An 18,714-nucleotide genomic window follows, 5' to 3' on the forward strand; every position below is an offset into this window, starting at 1 on the left:
CACGCTTTTATCCTTCTCTTCCAGTGGTGGGCGTGTCCTCGTCTTTCTCTTCCGGTGGGGGCGTGCCCTCTACCTTTTGTTCCACTGAGCTTTGGGGTGGGTGTGGAGCGGCCCAAAGACCCTAACAGGGCAGAAGCTGAAAGCCCTGGGATGCAAGCATGAAGGCATTTTTCAGGGATTAGCTCATAGAATCTTCTTGAGGATCCTGTCAAGGGATTCTTGGCAACTGCACCTAACAGATGAGAAAACATTCTTACAGACTCTAAATAGACCGCTGAGGCTTGGTTCTTAATTCTGATTGCACTTAGGGTTCCTTCCTTCATTCATCAGAGGTTTATTGAGCACTTGTTGTATTTACTGCTGTAAATACTGAGAACAAAGCAGAGACAACATTCTCTGCCCTCTGAATGCTTATATTTCCATAGGGGAGGCAGACAATCAGTAATCTAATCATAGAAGGCAGGAGGAGAAGGAGAAGACAGTGGATGAGATGGTTGGATGGCATCACCAACTCGGTGGACATGAGTTTGAGCAAGCTCAAGAGAGAGTTGGTGATGGACAGGGAGGCCTGGTGTGCTACAGTCCATGGGGTCACAAAGAGTCAGACACGACTGAGCGAGTGAACTGAACTGAATTATAAAGGATATTATGAGGGAAAGAGGATATGGTAAGATTAAGGATATTATAAGATTAAGGGGGGAAAGGAAGCATGAAAGAACAAGTAATGTATGATTGCACTTACATGAGGTACCCAAAATGGGCAAATTCTTAGGGAAAAAACTATTCAATATCAATATTGTCAGGGGCTGGGGAAGAGGAGCAGTGTAGTTAGTGTTTAATGGGATACAAGTTTTCAGTTTGGGAGGATAAAATGGTTCTGGAGATGGATAGTGCTAATGGTTGCACAGCATTCTAAATGTGCTTCAGTTCATTCAGTCACTCAGTCCTGTCTGACTCTTTGCAACCCCATGGACTGCAGCATGCCGGGCTTCCCTGTCCATTCCCAACTCCCAGAGCTTGCTCAAACTCATGTCCATCGAGTGGGTGATGCCATCCAACCATCTCATCCTCTGTCTCCCCCTTCTCCTCCTGCCTTCAATCTTTCTCATCATCAGGGTCTTTTCCAGTGAGTCAGTTCTTCTCATCAAGTGGCCATAGTATTGGAGCTTAGCTTCAGCATCAATCCTTCCAATGAATATTTGGGACTGATTTCTTTTAGGATGGACTGGTTTGATCTCCTTTCAGTCCAAGGGACTCTCAAGAGTCTTCTCCAACACCACACAGTTCAAAAGCATCAATTCTTCGACGTTCAGCTAAATGTGCTTATTACCATTGAATTATACACTTAAATGTTTAAGATTATAATATTTATGTATATTTTGTCACAAGTATTTTCTCATTTAATAACAACCAAAAGAAAGAAATGGAGGCATAATGGGTCTTGCCTCCCTTGAGGGAGATGATATTTGAGCAAAATAGTTGAGGAAGGGAGCCATGTGGATATCTGGGGAAGGGCAGTTCAGGTGGAGGGCATGATACGTGCAAAGGTCCTGAGGCAGGAGCACAGCTGTCATGTTGGAGGACAAGGAACCCAATGCACCTGGAGCAGAGTAATCTAGGGAGAAAGAAATAAGAAATGACAGTCACCTAGAGAGAGGGAAGTTTCTAAAACATATCTGTATCTCCAAGCCAGTTCACTTTAATACCAAGTCTGTGGGAGTGGGGGGCATTGGCATCAGCATTTTAAAAAAACATTCTCCTTGGGCTTTAAGGCACAGCCAAGGATGAGAATTCCTCCCCCTCTCTAGGCTCAAAGAGGAGAAAAAGTGATTTACCTGGGACCCAAACCCACATCAGTCCAGCTCCAGAGCTTAAGTGTTTAACCTTAGCACTCTGCCTCCCTGGGAGTAGGTGTTGGTTGTCCAGGGCTGCATATCCAGGTCACTGATGCCCCCTCTCTTCCTCAGGAGTGCCACTGGGGAGGCTTGGCACAACATCATGCTTTCCTGCCTCAGCGGGAAACCCTGTGATAAGAACTCTGGCATCCTGACTCACGAATGCGGCAATGAATTTGCTTATTTTTACTTCGTTTCCTTCATCTTCCTCTGCTCGTTTCTGGTGAGTCCGTGGACATGTGTAGGAAAGCTTCCTAGACCTCAGGGGTGTGAATTCTCTGGAATGTGGCTGTCACACACTTTTTACCTCCAAGACTTCTCTGGACCAGCCCTCGATTAGGTTAACCAGGGTTTCTCACCCATGACACTCGTGACATTGGGGGCTGGATCATTCTCCGATGAAAGCTGTTCTGTGCCTGCTCGCATCCCTGGCCTTGGTCCGCTAGATGACAGTAGCTCATACCCCGCCACTCTCCCAGCTGTGACAACCAAAGATGTCTCCAGACATTATCAAGTATCCCCTAAAGGAGGGAGCAGAATCTCCCCCCTTTTGAGACCTGCTGTGTATGCTGAGAGAAAAACTAACGGAGCTCAGAGCTTGCCCCAGCTCCCATCTAGTTGAGCTGTAGGAGACTCCCACCTGCCCTCTGAAAGGTGTGTGCCTTCCTCTATATGATCAGGAGGCAGGAAAAAGTCAGCCACGTGAACATTCTCTGGAGGCTGTGGGGCTTTGCAAAAAAACTGAAAGGTTTTCACTAGTAAAAGATGAATTTGTTAAAAGGAGGAATCTCCTCAGACCTGAGAATATAATTCACTGTCAGACTGCAAAAAGGAACTAGGAATTAAAATATACATATCAGGAACCTGCATCCTGTTCTGTCTTTCTCTCTCTCTCTCTGGGGTCTCATCTCAGCAAATCTTTTCTGTTTTCCGTTCTTCCTGGAATGGTTTGAGCACAGTCAGAAGAATTGAAATGATCTAGGTATTTCAGGCAGAGGGGATTTAATATAGGGATTGGCTACACAGGGTTGAAAGGGCAAACAGATAACGCTGACGTCACCAGGGATTAACCGTGGCAGGAAGGCCAGGGCTGGGGTATTAAAAGGAAAAGAGGGTGTTGACAGCCAACTCAGCCACCATGGCACCCCTGCCCTGGCACCCTGGCTGTATGCTGCCCCCAGACAACTGAAGACAGTGTTCTGTGGCTGCTGTCACAAAGAACCACAAACTTGATGGCTGAGAACAACAAAAATTGATCCTGCCACAGTTCTGGAGGCTAGAAGCCTGGCCGTGGTGTTGGCAGAGCCATGATCCCTCCAGAGCAGTTAGGAGAGGATCCTTCCTGGCCTGCCGCTTCTGATGGCCACAGGTGTTCCTTGACTTGTGGCAGCATCTCCCCAGTCACTGGCTCTGTCCTCACATGGTCGTCTTCATGTGTGACTGTGTCCAGACTTCCCTCTTATGAGGACAGCAGTCATATGGAATTTAGCCCACCTTGATCCAGTGTGATCTCATCTTAAACTGACAATGAGAGTACAAAGACCATTTTTTCCAAATAAAGTCACATTCGCAGGAACTGGGGGCCAGGATTTGAATGTATCTCATGGGGACACAGTTCAGTCCACAACACAGAGCCATGTGGGAAGCAGAAGGAGTCTCCTCTCCTCCTAGTCTCTCCTCCCCAGGTTGGCCTCCCTCCCACTCGTGGCTCCTGCTGGCAGGATATAAGCTGCCCAAGGAGTATGGGAGCTATTGTATTCAGACCCCAGCCCAAACACCAGCATCTCTCAGCAAAAGCCCAACACATCCACTCTCTTCAGACCAGCAGCCTCACACTGAGATACCCGCAGGCTAGGTCTCAAAGCATCCCCCACCCACCCCGAGTCCAGTGGCAACAGCCATTGACCTGGACGGTCCACTGTTATTGCTGTTGTTTGGTTGCCAAGTTGTGTCCAACTCTTGCAACGCCATGGACTGTAGCCCTCCAGGCTCCTCTGTCCATGGGATTTCCCAGACAAGAATACTGGAATGGATTGCCATTTCCTTCTCCCGGGGATCTTCCCGACCCAGGAATCAAACCCACGTCTCAGCATTGGCAGGCAGTTTCTTTACCACTGAGCTTCCAGGGCCCAGAGGGACCGTTGCCCAGTGTCAGATTCCCAAAAGAGAGTCTGAATGGGCCATCCTGGCTCCTGCTCAAATAGCCACCATTGTCTTAGTAGCTGTGGGTTCATAGGGAGACACATTCATACTACAGCCCATCTGGGAAGGGCAGGCACCCTAGAAGACATCTACTGCCCTTGACCATCAGCCCCTAAGAGGCAGGAGCTTTTGTTTTGTTCACTGCTGCATCCCCAACACCTGGACAGGGACTGGCACACAGTACGTGCTCAATCAGTGTCATGAAATGATGAACTGAAGTTAGGGACACCTAGAAATAGAGCTCGGAGAAGGCAATGGCACCCCACTCCAGTACTCTTGCCTGGAAAATCCCATGGACAGAGGAGCCTGGTAGGCTGCAGTCCATGGGGTCGCCAAGAGTTGGACACGACTGAGCGACTTCACTTTCGCTTTTCACTTTCGCGCATTGGAGAAGGAAATGGCAACCCACTCCCATGTTCTTGCCTGGAGAATCCCAGGGACGGGGGAGCCTGGTGGGCTGCTGTCTATGGGGTCGCACAGAGTCGGACACAACTGAAGCGACTTAGCAGCAGCAGCAGCAGCAGAAATACATCTTATATAGTAAGCACCTACTATGTTTACATCTGCACATTTGCTTCATACCTACTATGCGCCAGGCCTTATGCTAGGTACTGGGGATATAAGGAGAGAACATGTTTCTCTCAGTTTGCAGGGGTGCTGGGCAGACAAGTCAGCAGACAGTAATGGTATAATCTGATATGTGGTTTGATAGGGAAGACAGAGTGAGAGAAAGATTTCTCCCCCTGAGGGCCACTCAGGGACGGTGAGCAGGACTTAGACCACATATTGATCAAATTGGTTGCATATAGGGACTTCCCGGTAGTCCAGTGGTTAAGACTTCACCTCTGTAATGCAGGGGATGCAGGTTCAATCCCTGGTCAGGGAGCTACAATCCCTCATGCCTTGCAACCAAAAATCCAAAACATAAAACAGAAGCAATATTGTAACAAATTCACTAAAGACTTTTAAATGGTCTACATAAAAAAAAAAAAAAAAAACACTTTAAAATTGGCTGCAAGTAACAGAAATTCAACTGAAACTGACGTAAGTGAAATACACAGTTCACTAACTTATACTGCTGAAAAGTCCAGATGAGGCTGGGTCCGGGCAATAGCAGACCCTGTCCTCTTTGCTGTTTTCCTCCACTCTGGCTTTATTCTCAGACTTTCTTCCTGTGGAGGGAAGATGGCTGCCAGAGTGCCAGCAAAAATCCCAAGGAAGTCTCTCATTTGCTACTCTGGGTCACGTGCTCCTCCCTAACCAATCACAAGCCTGGGTTATGTGACCACCACCTATGAAGCCAACCACATCCAACAACAGCATATAAGTATAAAGCGGGGGAGGGCTCGCCAGATGTTATTACTCAAAAGGAGAAAAGTGATGTCCACTGAGGGAGCAACATTTACAAAGGTCTGGAGGCAAGACTGATGCAAGCTCCCCATGTACTAAAGGCTAGTACACTAAAGGCATGTGACAAGCTGCTACAAGATGTAGACAAAGGCAGGAAGATGCATCCATCCATCCATCCATCCATCCAACAAATATTTGCTGAGTAATTACTTTATGCTGGGGATGGAAACATGATAAGGTTCTGGTCCATGGAGTGTGCATTTTGGTCTTGTTGGGGGTCAGGTGTGGGAGGATCTGGGACCATGGTGGTCCCCTTGGTGTTGGCTCCTATGTCACATAACCTCTCCACCTCTCTCTCCAACTGTATCAATCTTGGTCTCTGTCTCTGTGTCTCTCCCCCATCTCCATTTCTCCATATCTCTGTTTCTGGGCTCCTTCTGTGAGCATGTGTCTTTCCTCTATCTCCCGCCATCTCTTTCTCTGACTTCCTTTTCCCATGTTTATCTCCCTCCCTCTCTCCCTCTGGGCCTCTGTGTATATGTGTTTGGATGTGTCTTGCTCTCCCCGACCCCGTCTTGGCCCCTGGGGTCCCCACAGATGCTGAATCTTTTTGTTGCCGTCATCATGGACAACTTTGAGTACCTCACCCGAGATTCCTCCATCCTGGGTCCCCACCACCTGGATGAGTACGTGCGTGTCTGGGCCGAGTATGACCCTGCAGCGTGGTAAGCAGTCACCCCAAATCCTCCAACCACATCACCCACCTTTCTCTGGTACTGGAGCATAGTCTAGGTCAGGCTCCAGACCTTAGGCTGTTGTCTCCCTGGGAAGCTGGCAGGGATTTCAGTAGGATCAGTCAGAAAAGAGATGAGAATCAGTACCCTTGCACATCCTGGGTTAAATGATTTGGGTACCACTGCTGCCCATACCCAAGGCCTTCTGGGAAGTGAGGGAGAGACTCCACCATGAGTTCATCTCCTGTGAGTCTCTCCTGTCCCTGACTGTGAGGCCTCCAGATGGTGAGAACAAGTTAACCAGGCCCCAGGGAGGAAGCCAGAGGCCTCTCAGCCTCAGTTCTCCAGGGAGTATGGGGAGAAGGGCTGGTTTAGTTCCCTTGGGAGACAGAATTAGCTACAAGATCAGAGTGGCAGAACCTAGCTCCCATTGGGATTCCAGGACCCTGGAACATGAGGTCACACGAGCCCAGGGGAGAGGACACAGAGCCTCGGTGGTCCTTGTATGTTCGTGATCATGAAGGGAGTAAGCTCTCCCATCTCCATGAGCAAGGGAGTGCCCCCTCCTAGTTGGCAGGTGATGGTTCCCAAGAGTGATCTCCACCCTGCTCAAGTGTATTGAGTACCTTCTCAGCACCAAGCCCTTGCTGGACACTCAGATGTGCCACGCTGATGCTCAGAGCCCAGCAACCACAGACTGAAGATTCTAGTTCAGGCTGAGCTTGGGGGCTAAGAAAGCGTTAAATAGAGGCCCTCAGCAGCCTGAGCACTGGAGGGGAGGCCTCATGAGGAAAGCAGGGAAGGATCAATCCTTGCCATTCTTACAGCCCCAGACAAGTCCTCCATGAGACCAAGAGGCTGGGGTGAGCCACGGGGCTGGGGCTTGACTTTCAGCTGGTTCCTAACTCTTCCTCTTTTGATTTTAGGTCACAGCAGTTGGATGCTGTCCCCCTGTCCTCTATGCCACGAACCCCCCCCAGCCCCCAGTGTAGCCATGTAGATTGTGGAGGAGGGCGATACAGAAAGCCCTGGGGGAGGTTCTCCCAGCCCAGAGTTCCCAGCCCACTCCGCACAAAACCTTCTGCCCACCCCGCACCCCCAGGGTCTGCAAGTGTCTGGGACCATCTCAGGGACCTTTATGCATCCTATGTCTCCCTTACTCCTTCAAGCCAGGGGTTTCCCAGGCCCTGACATCGTGACCTCACTTATGAGCACGGGGAGCCAGTGTGATGCAGCTTGACCCCGTGCCTCCACTAATCCCCTCTCTTCTCCTTTCAGCGGTCGGATTCATTATAAGGATATGTACAGTTTATTGCGCGTAATATCTCCCCCTCTCGGCTTAGGCAAGAAATGTCCTCATAGGGTTGCTTGCAAGGTTTGATTTCCACTAAAACCTGCTAGCATCCATGGAATGAGTGTGGCTTGGGGTTCTTCAATATATATATTTCATATATATATATATATAATCTAAAAAACAGAGCCATCTCTCTCTTTTGCATTAAACTAGAAAACTCTCTTAGCCAACAGAATGCAGTCACGTAGACTTGATGAAGCATGGAACGTTTATCTCTCCGTTCCCTTCAGCCATTTCTGCTTGCTCTTAGCTGAAGCTGCCCATCCCGGGGTCTCAACGGCACCCCAAAATCAGACACATCCGAGGGGACCGTAACTTTGCATTGACCGCCCCCCCCCGCACCGCCACCATCTCCTCCACTCTCTCCCTCTCCACCCTTCGCCTCCCGAAGCCCCAGCCCTTCTCCCACTGTCGTGGCCCCTCTTCCCCATCTAGGCCCCCTCAGAGACCAGCCTCAGCCAAACCAGAGAACTTGACCCAGTTCTTTAAATGACACCGAACCAAAGAATTGCTCCAGACCCTTCTGAGTGAGAAGCCCTCCCCCCGCCCATTCTGTCCGCATTCCACCGGAACTAGAGCTCAGAGTCAAAAGTGAATCTGACTTTTCTCTTTACTCTGTCTCCCTGCTCATAAGCAGTGAAATAATATTTTTTAACTACCTCTCCCATTTTTTTCTCCTCTTTTTTATTTATTTGAAACACCTCTTTTATCGTTCTCTGCATCTTTCTCTCTCTATTTTTTCGGCTCGTGTGATTTTTTTTTTTCTTTTGGTTTTTCCCCGTCCTTTTCTTCCCCTCCCTCCACCCACCCTTCCTTTGGTTCTCCGTTCCCACCTCCGTTTTTTGTTTTCGGTGCTGCCAGGGGCCGCATGCCTTACCCGGACATGTATCAGATGCTGAGACACATGTCTCCGCCCCTGGGTCTGGGGAAGAAGTGTCCGGCCAGAGTGGCTTACAAGGTAGTTTAACCCTTGCCAACCACCGACGTCCAGGCACTGGGGATTTTTCAGTGCTGACCAGGAACAGCCAGCCGAGTCTCTTTTTCCAGCGTTACTCTTCTTTTTTTCCTTTTTCTTTTTTCCTTTTTTTTTTCCCCCTTTCCTCCTCAAGTAAATGGATCATGACCATCCCTTGATTCTAAGCAATTTACTGTGTCCGTCCTTTCTGATCAGTGTGTCTTGGTGTTTTGAGACTCTCTTATGGCCAACATGCCAGGGTGGGGAGGGGGAGGGGAGCCCCCAAGTCCCCTCGCACCTGGTCCCCCGGGAACCCAATTGGACACAAACACTTTGAGAGGTGGGATTGGCACTGAGCCCAGAGTGGCCCCCATTGCCCAGACCTGGGCAAGCACCTTGCAGAGAGGGGCTTGGACCCCACCTTTTATATCTCAAGCCCCCAGGTCTCATGGTCCCCTATACAAACCTGAAGCTGATCTCTGACCTAGGGCCTTGGGGCATCTGAGACCTTCCGGGGAGCACCCAGAGCCTCTCCCCTCTTCCTTGCCCGCTGGAGTTGCTTCCCCAGTCTTCTGTCCCTAAGCCACCCATCTCCCCCCAAGACAACCCAACATGCCTCTCCATTGTTCCAGAGTGGGCAGGCGGGCCGCAGCTGGACCCCTGGACCGTGGCACCCTGACGCAGGCCATGCACGCTGCCTTGGCGGGGGCCTGGGGCGGGCAGGCACCATGGCCGACCTGGGGGGTGGTGCATGCTGGCTGAAGGAGCCGCCAGGCGGCTGGGCCGGGCCACCCCTCTAGACCCCTGTCCCGGAATCTCCCTTGGCACCCAAGGACAGATGCTCTGTTCCCCACAACTCATCCACACGAAGTTCAGGGGATGACTTTGACAGTCAACCCCTCCAAAAAGTATGGTCCCATCATTCCATTCTCCCATCCCACCTTGGCCCCCGCTGTGTCTGAGAATCCTTCCTCCCCTTCTGTGTACCTCACTTCCTCCTGTGTCACGTAACCACCTCCCCACATCCTTACTCCTCCTCCTCCCACTGGGCACCCCTGAGGTGCCCCCACCAGCCCCTCCCTGCACCTGTCCCTTTTCTACCTGTGCTTTTGTCCATCTCTTGATCTCTGCTTGGCTGAGTGTCGGTGTGTGTGTGAGCGTGTGCAAGAGAGAGGGCGAGTGCCCTTTCCTTCTTGGTCTCTGTGCAGGGCCACCATGGGTTCATAAGCACCTTTGTGCCAATTTGAAACAAGCCTCCTTTCCACAGAACACTCTGTCTGTGGGGAAAATACTGGAATCCACCCATGTGGGGACAGCATGATACTTTTCCACTGTCAGCTGGGAAGGTGTCATTTAAACGCAGATCCATGATTTCTGAGATAGGGAGCCCTTTGTGCAGTGTACAGCTCTGCACAGTGGCCCAGTCTGTTTCTCTGTCTACCGCCTCCCTCACCACCCTGCCCCAACCCATTTTTGTCTTCTGCTCTGAGTTTGCCATTCCCATCCCCTTCTCCAACTCTGTGCTTCCCCGTGTCTGCTCTGGTGGACATCGATCTTCATCTCCATGCCACCTCATCCTGGGCTGGTGCACACCAGCCCAGCGTCTTCTCCCATGCCACCAAGCATGGGGGACAGAGCCCCTGCCTGGGATACAGGGAATTTTTTCTTCCCTGGGCCATGGGAACACCCTGTCACCCCTTCCCCATGCCATCGCACAAAAAGCCAAGACCTGGACATGCCCCTGAGATACACTTTCCACGGAGCTATGAATGAGTCTCGAGATTCCGTCTGCATGCGCCCCCGTCCGCTGTTCTGTGTGTCATGGCCTCACTGCATGTCAGAGAGGGGCCCGCCCCATCTGTAGTCGGGGAGCCGCCTGCCTGCCGCTTCTCGGAGGAATGATGTGGTCTGTGCCCATCTGGTCTGGTCTGGGCCGAGCCAGGGGGTAGGGGTGGGGAGCCGGCGGCCCTCCCAGCGGCTGTGGCCATGGACCCCTCTGCCTGGCTGCTGCATGTCTGCTGCGATCTGGCTTGTGCTCTTCTTCTTTGGGGTCAGAATGGAACGGAGCTGTCCAGAAGAACTCTGGGGCAGGGCAAGGATACGGGCCAACCCTGGAAATGTCACTTCTAGGGTCCAGTAGGCGGGTGAGGAACGGGCAGCATAGGAGAGTCCCCAGTGCGCCCCCTATGGGTCACCAGGGGCAGTCAGGAAATGGAACACTGGGACAGGTAACCTGAGGGGTGGGGGGCACCCTAGCCGCTGCCTTCAGAGTTCTTCCTGGGGCTCCCCTGGTAGGGTGGGTCTGGCTTACGGGATGGCGGAGGGGTCCCTGGGAATGATTGCCCTTGCCTTTGGTTTTCTGCAGAGGCTCCTGCGGATGGATCTGCCCGTCGCTGATGACAACACCGTCCACTTCAACTCTACCCTCATGGCTCTGATCCGCACGGCCCTGGACATCAAAATTGCCAAAGGTAGGGGCAGGAATGGAAACTGAGAGGTGGGGCAGGGTGGATGGAGCCAGGGCCTCAGCTGCTGCTGCTGCTGCTAAGTCGCTTCAGTCGTGTCCGACTCTTCGCGACCAGGCTCCTGCGTCCCTGGGATTCTCCAGGCAAGAACACTGGAGTGGGTTGCCATTTCCTGCTCCAATGCGTGAAAGTGAAAAGTGAAAGTCAAGTCGCTCGGTCGTGTCCGACTCTTCGAGACCCCATGGACCGCAGCCCACCAGGCTCCTCCGCCCATGGGATTTTCCAGGCAGGAGTACTGGAGTGGGGTGCCACTGCCAGAGGACTCAGCAAATTCACCTGCTTCAGCAAATATCTGTGTGCGGGACACCACTCTAAGCCTGGAGGACACTGACACTTCCAGCAGCGGGGGGAGACCTCCGTAAGGAAGCTGTGAGGGAGTCACGTGGATACCTGGGGAGAAAACACTGCAGGCAGAGGGACCAGCCGGTGCAGATCCCTTCCGCAACCCCACCCTGAGCTGTGTTGCACTGACTTGCACTTTCCGCATGGGGGCGCCACGCTGTCTCGTGAGCAGAGGCAGGCTCAGCTCCCTCTAGCCACAGTGGAAGCTAGGAGAGGTAAAGTGTCAGTCACTCAGTTGTGTCCAACTTTTTGCCACCCTATGGACTGTAGCCCACCAGGCTCCTCTGTCCATGGAATTCTCCAGGCAAGAATATTGGATTCGGTAGCCATGCCCTTCTCCAGGGGATCATCCCCACGCAGGATCCAACCTGGGCCTCCTGCATCGCAGGCAGATTCTTTACCGTCTGAGCCACCAGGGTAGACCGGTGGGCTAGGAGGAGCCCTGACATAAATCAGGGGAACACAGGATAGGGGCTTGGAAGGAGGGCATATGAAGTATTCACATTCTGAATATTTCCTGGGAGTCAAGATGACCAGATTGCTGATGGATGGATGTGGAGCGTAAAGAAAGAGAGCATAAAGGCCAACCCCAAGGGGTGGGGCCCCAGCAACTAAAGGACGGACCCAGCCCCAGTTGCCTGAGAGAGAAGAGACAGAAGGAGCAGGTTTGGGGCCAAGGGAGAGCAAAAGATTGGTGTTGACAGTGACACGTGGACATGGGGGCTAGAAGGGGCTCTCCAACTTACATTTCTGGCATTCCCCCCACCCCAAGGTTCTGAAGGAAGTGAGATGGTGAGTCCTCCTGGCTAGGCTGGCGACATAGAGTCAGGAGGCATGACATGCTGACAGGTGTTAAGCCAGGAGACTGGAGGAGCTCTCCAAGGGGACAAGAGAACCAAGAGGCCCCCGAAGACTGAGCCTGGGGCCACCCCAGCATCTAAGGTGGCCGAGAAGGAGTGGAAAGGAGAGGCCAGGGAGGTGGGTGGAGAGCAGGGCAACACTGACTCCTAAAAGGCATCTCCAGTGTTTAAGCACTGCCTAGGACCAAGACTGACCAAGAGTGAGAACCAAGACTAACCGATGGATTCTGTGCCAGGTCACAGCCAATCACTTTGACCAGGGCAGCTCTGAAGATTGAGGACCATGAGCGATCAATGGGTTTTGTGCTTTGACCAGGGCAGCTCTGAAGTAGACTGCCCAGAGTGGGTTTCAGAGGCCTAACAGTAGACTGGGTGTGACTTGGCAGCTGATGAGACAGCAGGGCAGGGACAGAGGCGCATGGATCACCAAAGAGAAGGAAGTTGGGGGAGTCGCCAGTGGAGGACTGGGTCCATTGTCCAGCAGAGGGTTGGAAATCTCAGTGGGGCTGAAGAGAGAGGTCAGGGCTGCACCCAGCTGAAGCCCCTGAGAGGTCACCAGGAAGGAAGGCCGCACTGCAGACGCATGTTCTTTCCAGGGCCCTGAGGAGAAGAGGGGAAGGAGGCTCCAAGGCCGGAAGTTGCTCGGAAGGAAGACATTCAGGGAGGGAGACCAGCAGCTTCCAGTGAGACAGTGCCTGGTGGGGCGAGGGGGAGGGGCACATTGAGGACAGGCATTGTTGGAGCAGGAAGCATGCAGATCAAAGTAAAGAGAGCAGGGGGGGTGCCCCCAAATCGAGAGAAAGAATCAGGAGTGAGGGTGAGACTCGGAACAGCATAAGTGGAGAAGGGGAGGGGTCAGGGCTCAGGCCCTTGTCTGACACACATTAATTTCTTTCTCATGCAGCAAGTCGGAGGCAAGCGGTTCGGACTTGCCAGGCATGCTGGCACATGCGTCTAGTCTGGACCCGGGGCCTGTCTGGGTTGTGGCTCTGCCTGCCCCAGACTGTTTGCTTATCAGCATGGTTGAAACCGAATCTGCCTGCAATGCAGGGGACCTGGGTTTGATCCTTGGGTCAGGAAGATTCCCTGGAGAAGGGCACGGCAAACCAGTCCAGTATACCTGCCTGGAGAATTCCACGGACAGAGGACGTGGGCCAGCTACAGTCCGTGGGATCGCAAAGAGTCAGACACGACTGAGTGACTAACTGGTCCAGTGAGACAGAAACTGGTCCAGGTCGCCACACACATGGTTGAAACTGGTCCAGGTCCCAACCCAGGGAGGTGAGGAAGCAGAATCATGGGCAGCTGCTTTCTTATAATCGTGTGGAAAAGTGGACTCAGCTTGCCCACCTACCTGCCCTGTCCTCCATTGTAAACTTTGGCAGAGGACCTCACCTGCTCTGAGTCTCAGCCCATGTATTAGCTAGCAATGCCATGTAACAAATGACCACAACTTTAACAGCTTATTACACACCTATTTATTAGCATATAGGTATGTAGGTCGAAGTCCAGATAGACTCAACTATGCTCTCCGTCCACAGTCTCACAAGCCCAAAATCAAGGTGGCCAGGCTGGGCTCATCTTTGGAAGCTCTGGGGGAAAATTTACTCCAGGGCTTATTCGGGTGTTAGCAAAATTAAGTTGTCTGTGGCTGCAGGACTGAGGTCCCCATTTCATTTCTGGCTTCTCGCCAGAGTTTATGCTTAGCTCCTGGGGAGGCATCTAATTCTTTACGTGCTCCAAGTCTCTCTGACTTCTCTGCTGCTAAGAAAATGCTCTGCTTTTAGAGGGCTCACCTGATTAGATCAGACCCACCTAGATCAGCTCTGAAACTTATAGTCAACTGACTTGGGACTTTAATTACATTTGCAAAGTCCTTTTATAGCAGTCCCTAGACTATCATTTGATTGAATAAGCAGAATCTTGCTGGGAGAGAAGGATAAGCTTTAGAATTCTGCCTGCTACTGTTCCCGCACCTGTAAAATGGGTCTAACAGGGCACCCGCTCTTGGTACATGCATGCATGCAAAGTCACTTCAGTCATGTCTGACTCTTTGCAACCCTATAGACTGTAACCCGCCAGGCTCCTCTGTCCATGGTATTCTCCAAGCAAGAATACTGGAGTGGGTTGCCATTCCCTCCTCCAGGGGATCTTCCTCACCCAGGGATCGAACCTGCAACTGTTATGTCTCCTGCATCAGCAGGCAGGTTCTTTACCACTAGCGCCACCTGGGAAGCCCCTACATAATACCTTTGTATCCCAGCTGCTGTTTTCCTCTGGAGAACCTGTGTCTGGGGGTCCCAGGATAGCCCAAAATGAAGGTTCAAAAAAACAAAAAAGGCTTGGATTCAGTGATTTGATAGAACCCAGAACTGAAAAGAATTGTTTTACTCACAGTTGTGGTTTATTACAGCAAAAAGATACAGACTAAAATCTGCAAAGGCAAAAGGCACCTGGACAGGGTCTGGAAGAGACCAAGAGGGAGCTTCCACCCTCTCCCAATGGAGTCACATGCACAGTGCTTACGTCTCCCGGCAGTGATGTGTGACAACACGTATGAAGTATTGTCAACCACCCAAGCCCACCTGAACTTTGAGTCTAGCATATTTATTGAGAATTAGTCATGTAAGCCTGGCTGACCTCAGTTGCTGAGCCTCTGGCTCCTCTAGAGGTCACACTGGTACCACATGGCTCAAGACCCCTGCCATAAATCCCACTGCTAGGATAAATTCCCTATGGATGGCGACTGCAGCCATGAAATTAAAAGATGCTTGCTCCTTGGAAGAAAAGCTATGATAAACATAGCTTTAAAAAAAGCTTTAAAAAAAGCAGAGATACCACTTTGCCAACAAAGGTCTGTCTAGTCAAAGCTATGATTTTTCCAGTAGTCATATATGGATGTGAGAGCTGGGCCATAAAGAAGGCTGAGTGCCAAAGAACTGATGTTTTGAATTGTGGAGCTGGAGAAGACTCTTGAGTCCCTTGGACTGCTAGGAGAGCAAACCAGTCAATCCTAAAGGAAATCAACCCTGAATATTCATTGGAAAGAGTGATGCTGAAACTCCAGTACTTTGGCCACCTGACGAGAAGAACCAACACATTGGAAAAGACTCTGACACTGGGAAATATTAAGGGCAGGAGAAGAAGGGGGCGACAGAGGATGAGATGTTTGGATGGCATCACCGACTCAATGGACATGAGTTTGAGCAAACTCCGGGAGATATGGAAAGACAGGAAAGCCCAGCGTGCTGCAGTTCATGGGATCGCAAAGAATTGGACACGGCCTAGCAACTGAACAACAACGGTTCTGCAAAGTTTTGAAAGGGTGGGATTGCTGACAACATTAGAGTGTGTGCAGGGTCTCAAGTGGGCTTAGATGCTAAGTCGTGTCTGACTCTTGAAACTCCATGGACTGTAGCCTGCCAGGCTCCCCTGTCCATGGGATTCTCCAGGCAGGCATACTGGAGTGGTTGCCATTTCCTTCTCCAGAGGATCTTCCCAACCCAGGGATCAAACCCTGGTCTCCTGCATTGCAGGCAGATTCTTTACCAACTGAGCTACAAGGGGAGCCCTCTCCTAATCTTGGTGAGTTTCTCCAGCCCCTTTAATCTTGCCTCAAGTGGCTTCCTGGCTGCTGCTCCCTTGATTAGCAACTGTTGGAATCCACCCTTTGGAATTCAGGCAAGGTCAAGGAGGCTGGAGTCTTGCCTAGAAGACAAGGGGGAGGAAAAAGGCCTTGGTGCCTGGGAGTGCCCCAGGGCCCTGCTCACCATTAATCTGACCTGCCTGTGTTACTACCAGCTCACTGAATGAGAGCCCCATTGGGCACATGCTGTGTGCCCAGCCCTGTGCTCAGCAAGTGGCACGTGGCAGGGAAGGACAGACGAACCTCCAGCCCTCATGGGGCTGTGGGGAGACAGGCAACAGAAAAGTAGGCCACTATAAATAAGTAGACTATGTAACGTGTTCAAAGGCCAGAAATGTTGTGGAAAGGAAAGAAAGAGTAGGGTCGGGGGTGAGGAGCCTGGTCAGGGGTTTAAACTCTTAAGTCAGGGGTTCTCAACCAGGCATGATTCTGCCTCCAGAGATCATTGGCCATGTCTGAAGACAGCTTTGGTTTTGTTTTGTTTTGTTTTGTTTAGCCTGAAAAATGATGATTTATTCATTCTTTAGAACTTTCATATTAAGGAGCATGTGGCAGAAGTGGAAGCTTTTGATGAACTAATAGAAATTGTTGTCAGTTCTAACAGACCAAAATAACACAGAGATGGCAGCAGGTGCTCCCATCTTATTTTACCACCTCCTTTGCCCATTGGCTTCAATACCATACAGAGAAGAAACCTTCTTCCTATCTGGGTGCCAGCAGTTCACCCCAGGGAAGGCTGAAGACAGTTTTGGTTGTTGAAACTGGAAGTGGGCTGGCCCTTATGGTACCTGGCATGCCAGGGAGGCTTTTTTTTTTTTAATGTTTTAGTTTATTTATTTATTGGCCACGTGACATATGAGATGTTAGTTCCCCAACCAGGGATTGAACCCAAGGCCCCTGCTTTGGGAGCATGGAGTCTTAACCACTGGACCACCAGGGGAGTCCCAAGAGAAGCTCTTGAATGTTGCCACGTGCCTGGGACAGATCCTGCAACAGAGAAGGCTCACCAGGGGTGTGTAGAGTGATGTAGGGGAGGGGAAGACGCTGGGACTCAACTGGTTTCTGGGGGACTGATGCCCAAATACAAGGGTACCTTCTGTCTTTGAAAGTGAAAGTGTCAGTCGCTTAGTCATGTCAGACTCTTTGAAACCCTGTGAGGCTCCCCAGTCCATGGAATTCTCCAGACAAGAATACTGGAGTGAGTTGCCATTTCCTTCCCCAGGGGATCTTCCCGACCCAGGGATGGAACCCAGGTCTCCTGCGTTGCAGGCAGATTCTTTACCATCTGAGCCACCAGGGACGCCCTGGGAGCCCCAGTATTAACAATTCCATACCTGGAGGAGGAGTCAACGTGGGATTCAGCCTTGAGTGGATCCCATGACCCCAAGGGAGAGCTGCCTTGAAATCCCCTAAGGAGTTTCCCTTCATAGTAAGTCCCCTACATATGAATGAGTTCTGTTCCAAGAGCGTTCATAAGTCCAATGTGTTCCTAAGTCCAAAAGACTAGCCTAGGTACCAAATGAACATAATCAGCTATACAGTACTGTACTGTAATAGGTTTATAATGCTTTTCACACAAATAATATATAAGAACAAACAGAAAGAAAACATTTTCAATCTTACAGTATAGTACCTTAAAAAGTACAGAGTATAGCATAACAGCTGGCATACAGGGGCTGGAATTGAGTGAGCAGGCAAGAAGAGCTACTGACCGGCGGAGGGAGAGGAGGCTGAAGATGGCAGAGTGGAAGGATCTCAGCAGTAGGACATGGAGGGAAGCTGCAGTTTAACTCATGCCTGGCCTGACACTGATGGAACGCACGTTCGCATCTTTGAAAGTTCTCAACTTAAAGATTCACAGGCAGGGTATTTACTGTATTTCCATGGGAACAACAATCCCGAATGAGAGATTAACATGTGAATTGAAGCAGAAGGAGCCTAAGGTGGTGATTCTCAACCGGAGGCGTTGTGTCTACCAGGGGACACCTGGCAATGTCGGGGACAGGCTTGGTTGTCGCTACTGGTAACTGGTGGGTAGAGACCGAGGATGCTTGAAATCCTACAGCGCACAGGACGGCCCCACAACCAAGAATGATCCAGCCTCAGTGTCTGACAGGGCGAGAAACCTTGACCCTGCCTCAACCATTCACCAAGAACAGGTATCCTAGTCAGCTCAGGCTCCCATAAAAAAATAGCAGAGACAGTACGTAAACAACAGAAGTTTACTTTCCCACAGTTCTAGAGACTGGACATCCAAGATCAAGGTGCCAGCACGTTAGGTCCCTCCTGAGAGGCCTCTAGGCTTGCAAACGGCCGCGTTCTTGCTGTATCCTCAATGGCCTTTCCTCTGTGCGTATGCACGCCTGCTGTCTGTCTCTCTTAGGGACCGCCCTTATAGCTTCATATAACTTTAGTCACTTCCTTGAAGGACCCATCTCCAAATGCCATTACATTGGGCATTCAGGCATCAATGTGAATTTTGGGAGGACACAATTCAATCCATAACAATAAGTGGCTTCCTTTTCTCCACCCGAGACAGGAAATACGTAAGCTATTGGGCAAAAGTGACTTTTCACAGGAATGTCACGTTCTCTTCTTTCCCTTCCCATGTCTCTGAAAAGGAACCAGAGGCCCCAGGCACCTCACTTAGCTACAGAGGATGGGAGATGTAGCTATTGATTCCAACTGCTTTCCTAGAGGAAAGAAAAACTGTTATAGGTTGGTGTCAAGGGTGTTGAAAGGCCAGCTACAGAACAGATGATTATTTGAAGGGTCTCCCGCAACCTGAGTCCAGGCCCACCCATCAGCCCCACCCCCACACAGCTTGGCCCCAGTGATCTCTGCACCTTTA

At 51.1% G+C, this 18,714-nt stretch overlaps 1 protein-coding gene across 6 annotated transcripts in view; it reads left to right on the forward strand.

Moving 5' to 3' along the window:
• Positions 1–18,714, forward strand: part of CACNA1A (calcium voltage-gated channel subunit alpha1 A) — a 347,269-nt gene that overhangs the window by 319,136 nt on the left and 9,419 nt on the right. For 2 of the 6 annotated variants that reach the window (XM_086408911.1, XM_086408912.1), the window contains exons 36-39: positions 1,968–2,118; positions 6,045–6,172; positions 7,460–7,556; positions 10,856–10,961. In XM_086408911.1, coding sequence (XP_086265037.1) covers positions 1,968–2,118; positions 6,045–6,172; positions 7,460–7,556; positions 10,856–10,961 — 482 coding nt within the window. Of the gene's footprint in view, positions 1–1,967; positions 2,119–6,044; positions 6,173–7,107; positions 7,594–8,396; positions 8,494–10,855; positions 10,962–18,714 lie in introns of those variants that run through there. The other 4 variants (XM_086408910.1, XM_086408913.1, XR_015166640.1 and 1 more) reach the window with 3 other exon arrangements.

Source organism: Bos grunniens, chromosome 7, assembly GCF_055505025.1.
Source record: "Bos grunniens cultivar Pamir isolate PY7600 chromosome 7, Bosgru_T2T1.0, whole genome shotgun sequence".
In the NCBI taxonomy this organism is placed as follows: domain Eukaryota; kingdom Metazoa; phylum Chordata; class Mammalia; order Artiodactyla; family Bovidae; genus Bos; species Bos grunniens.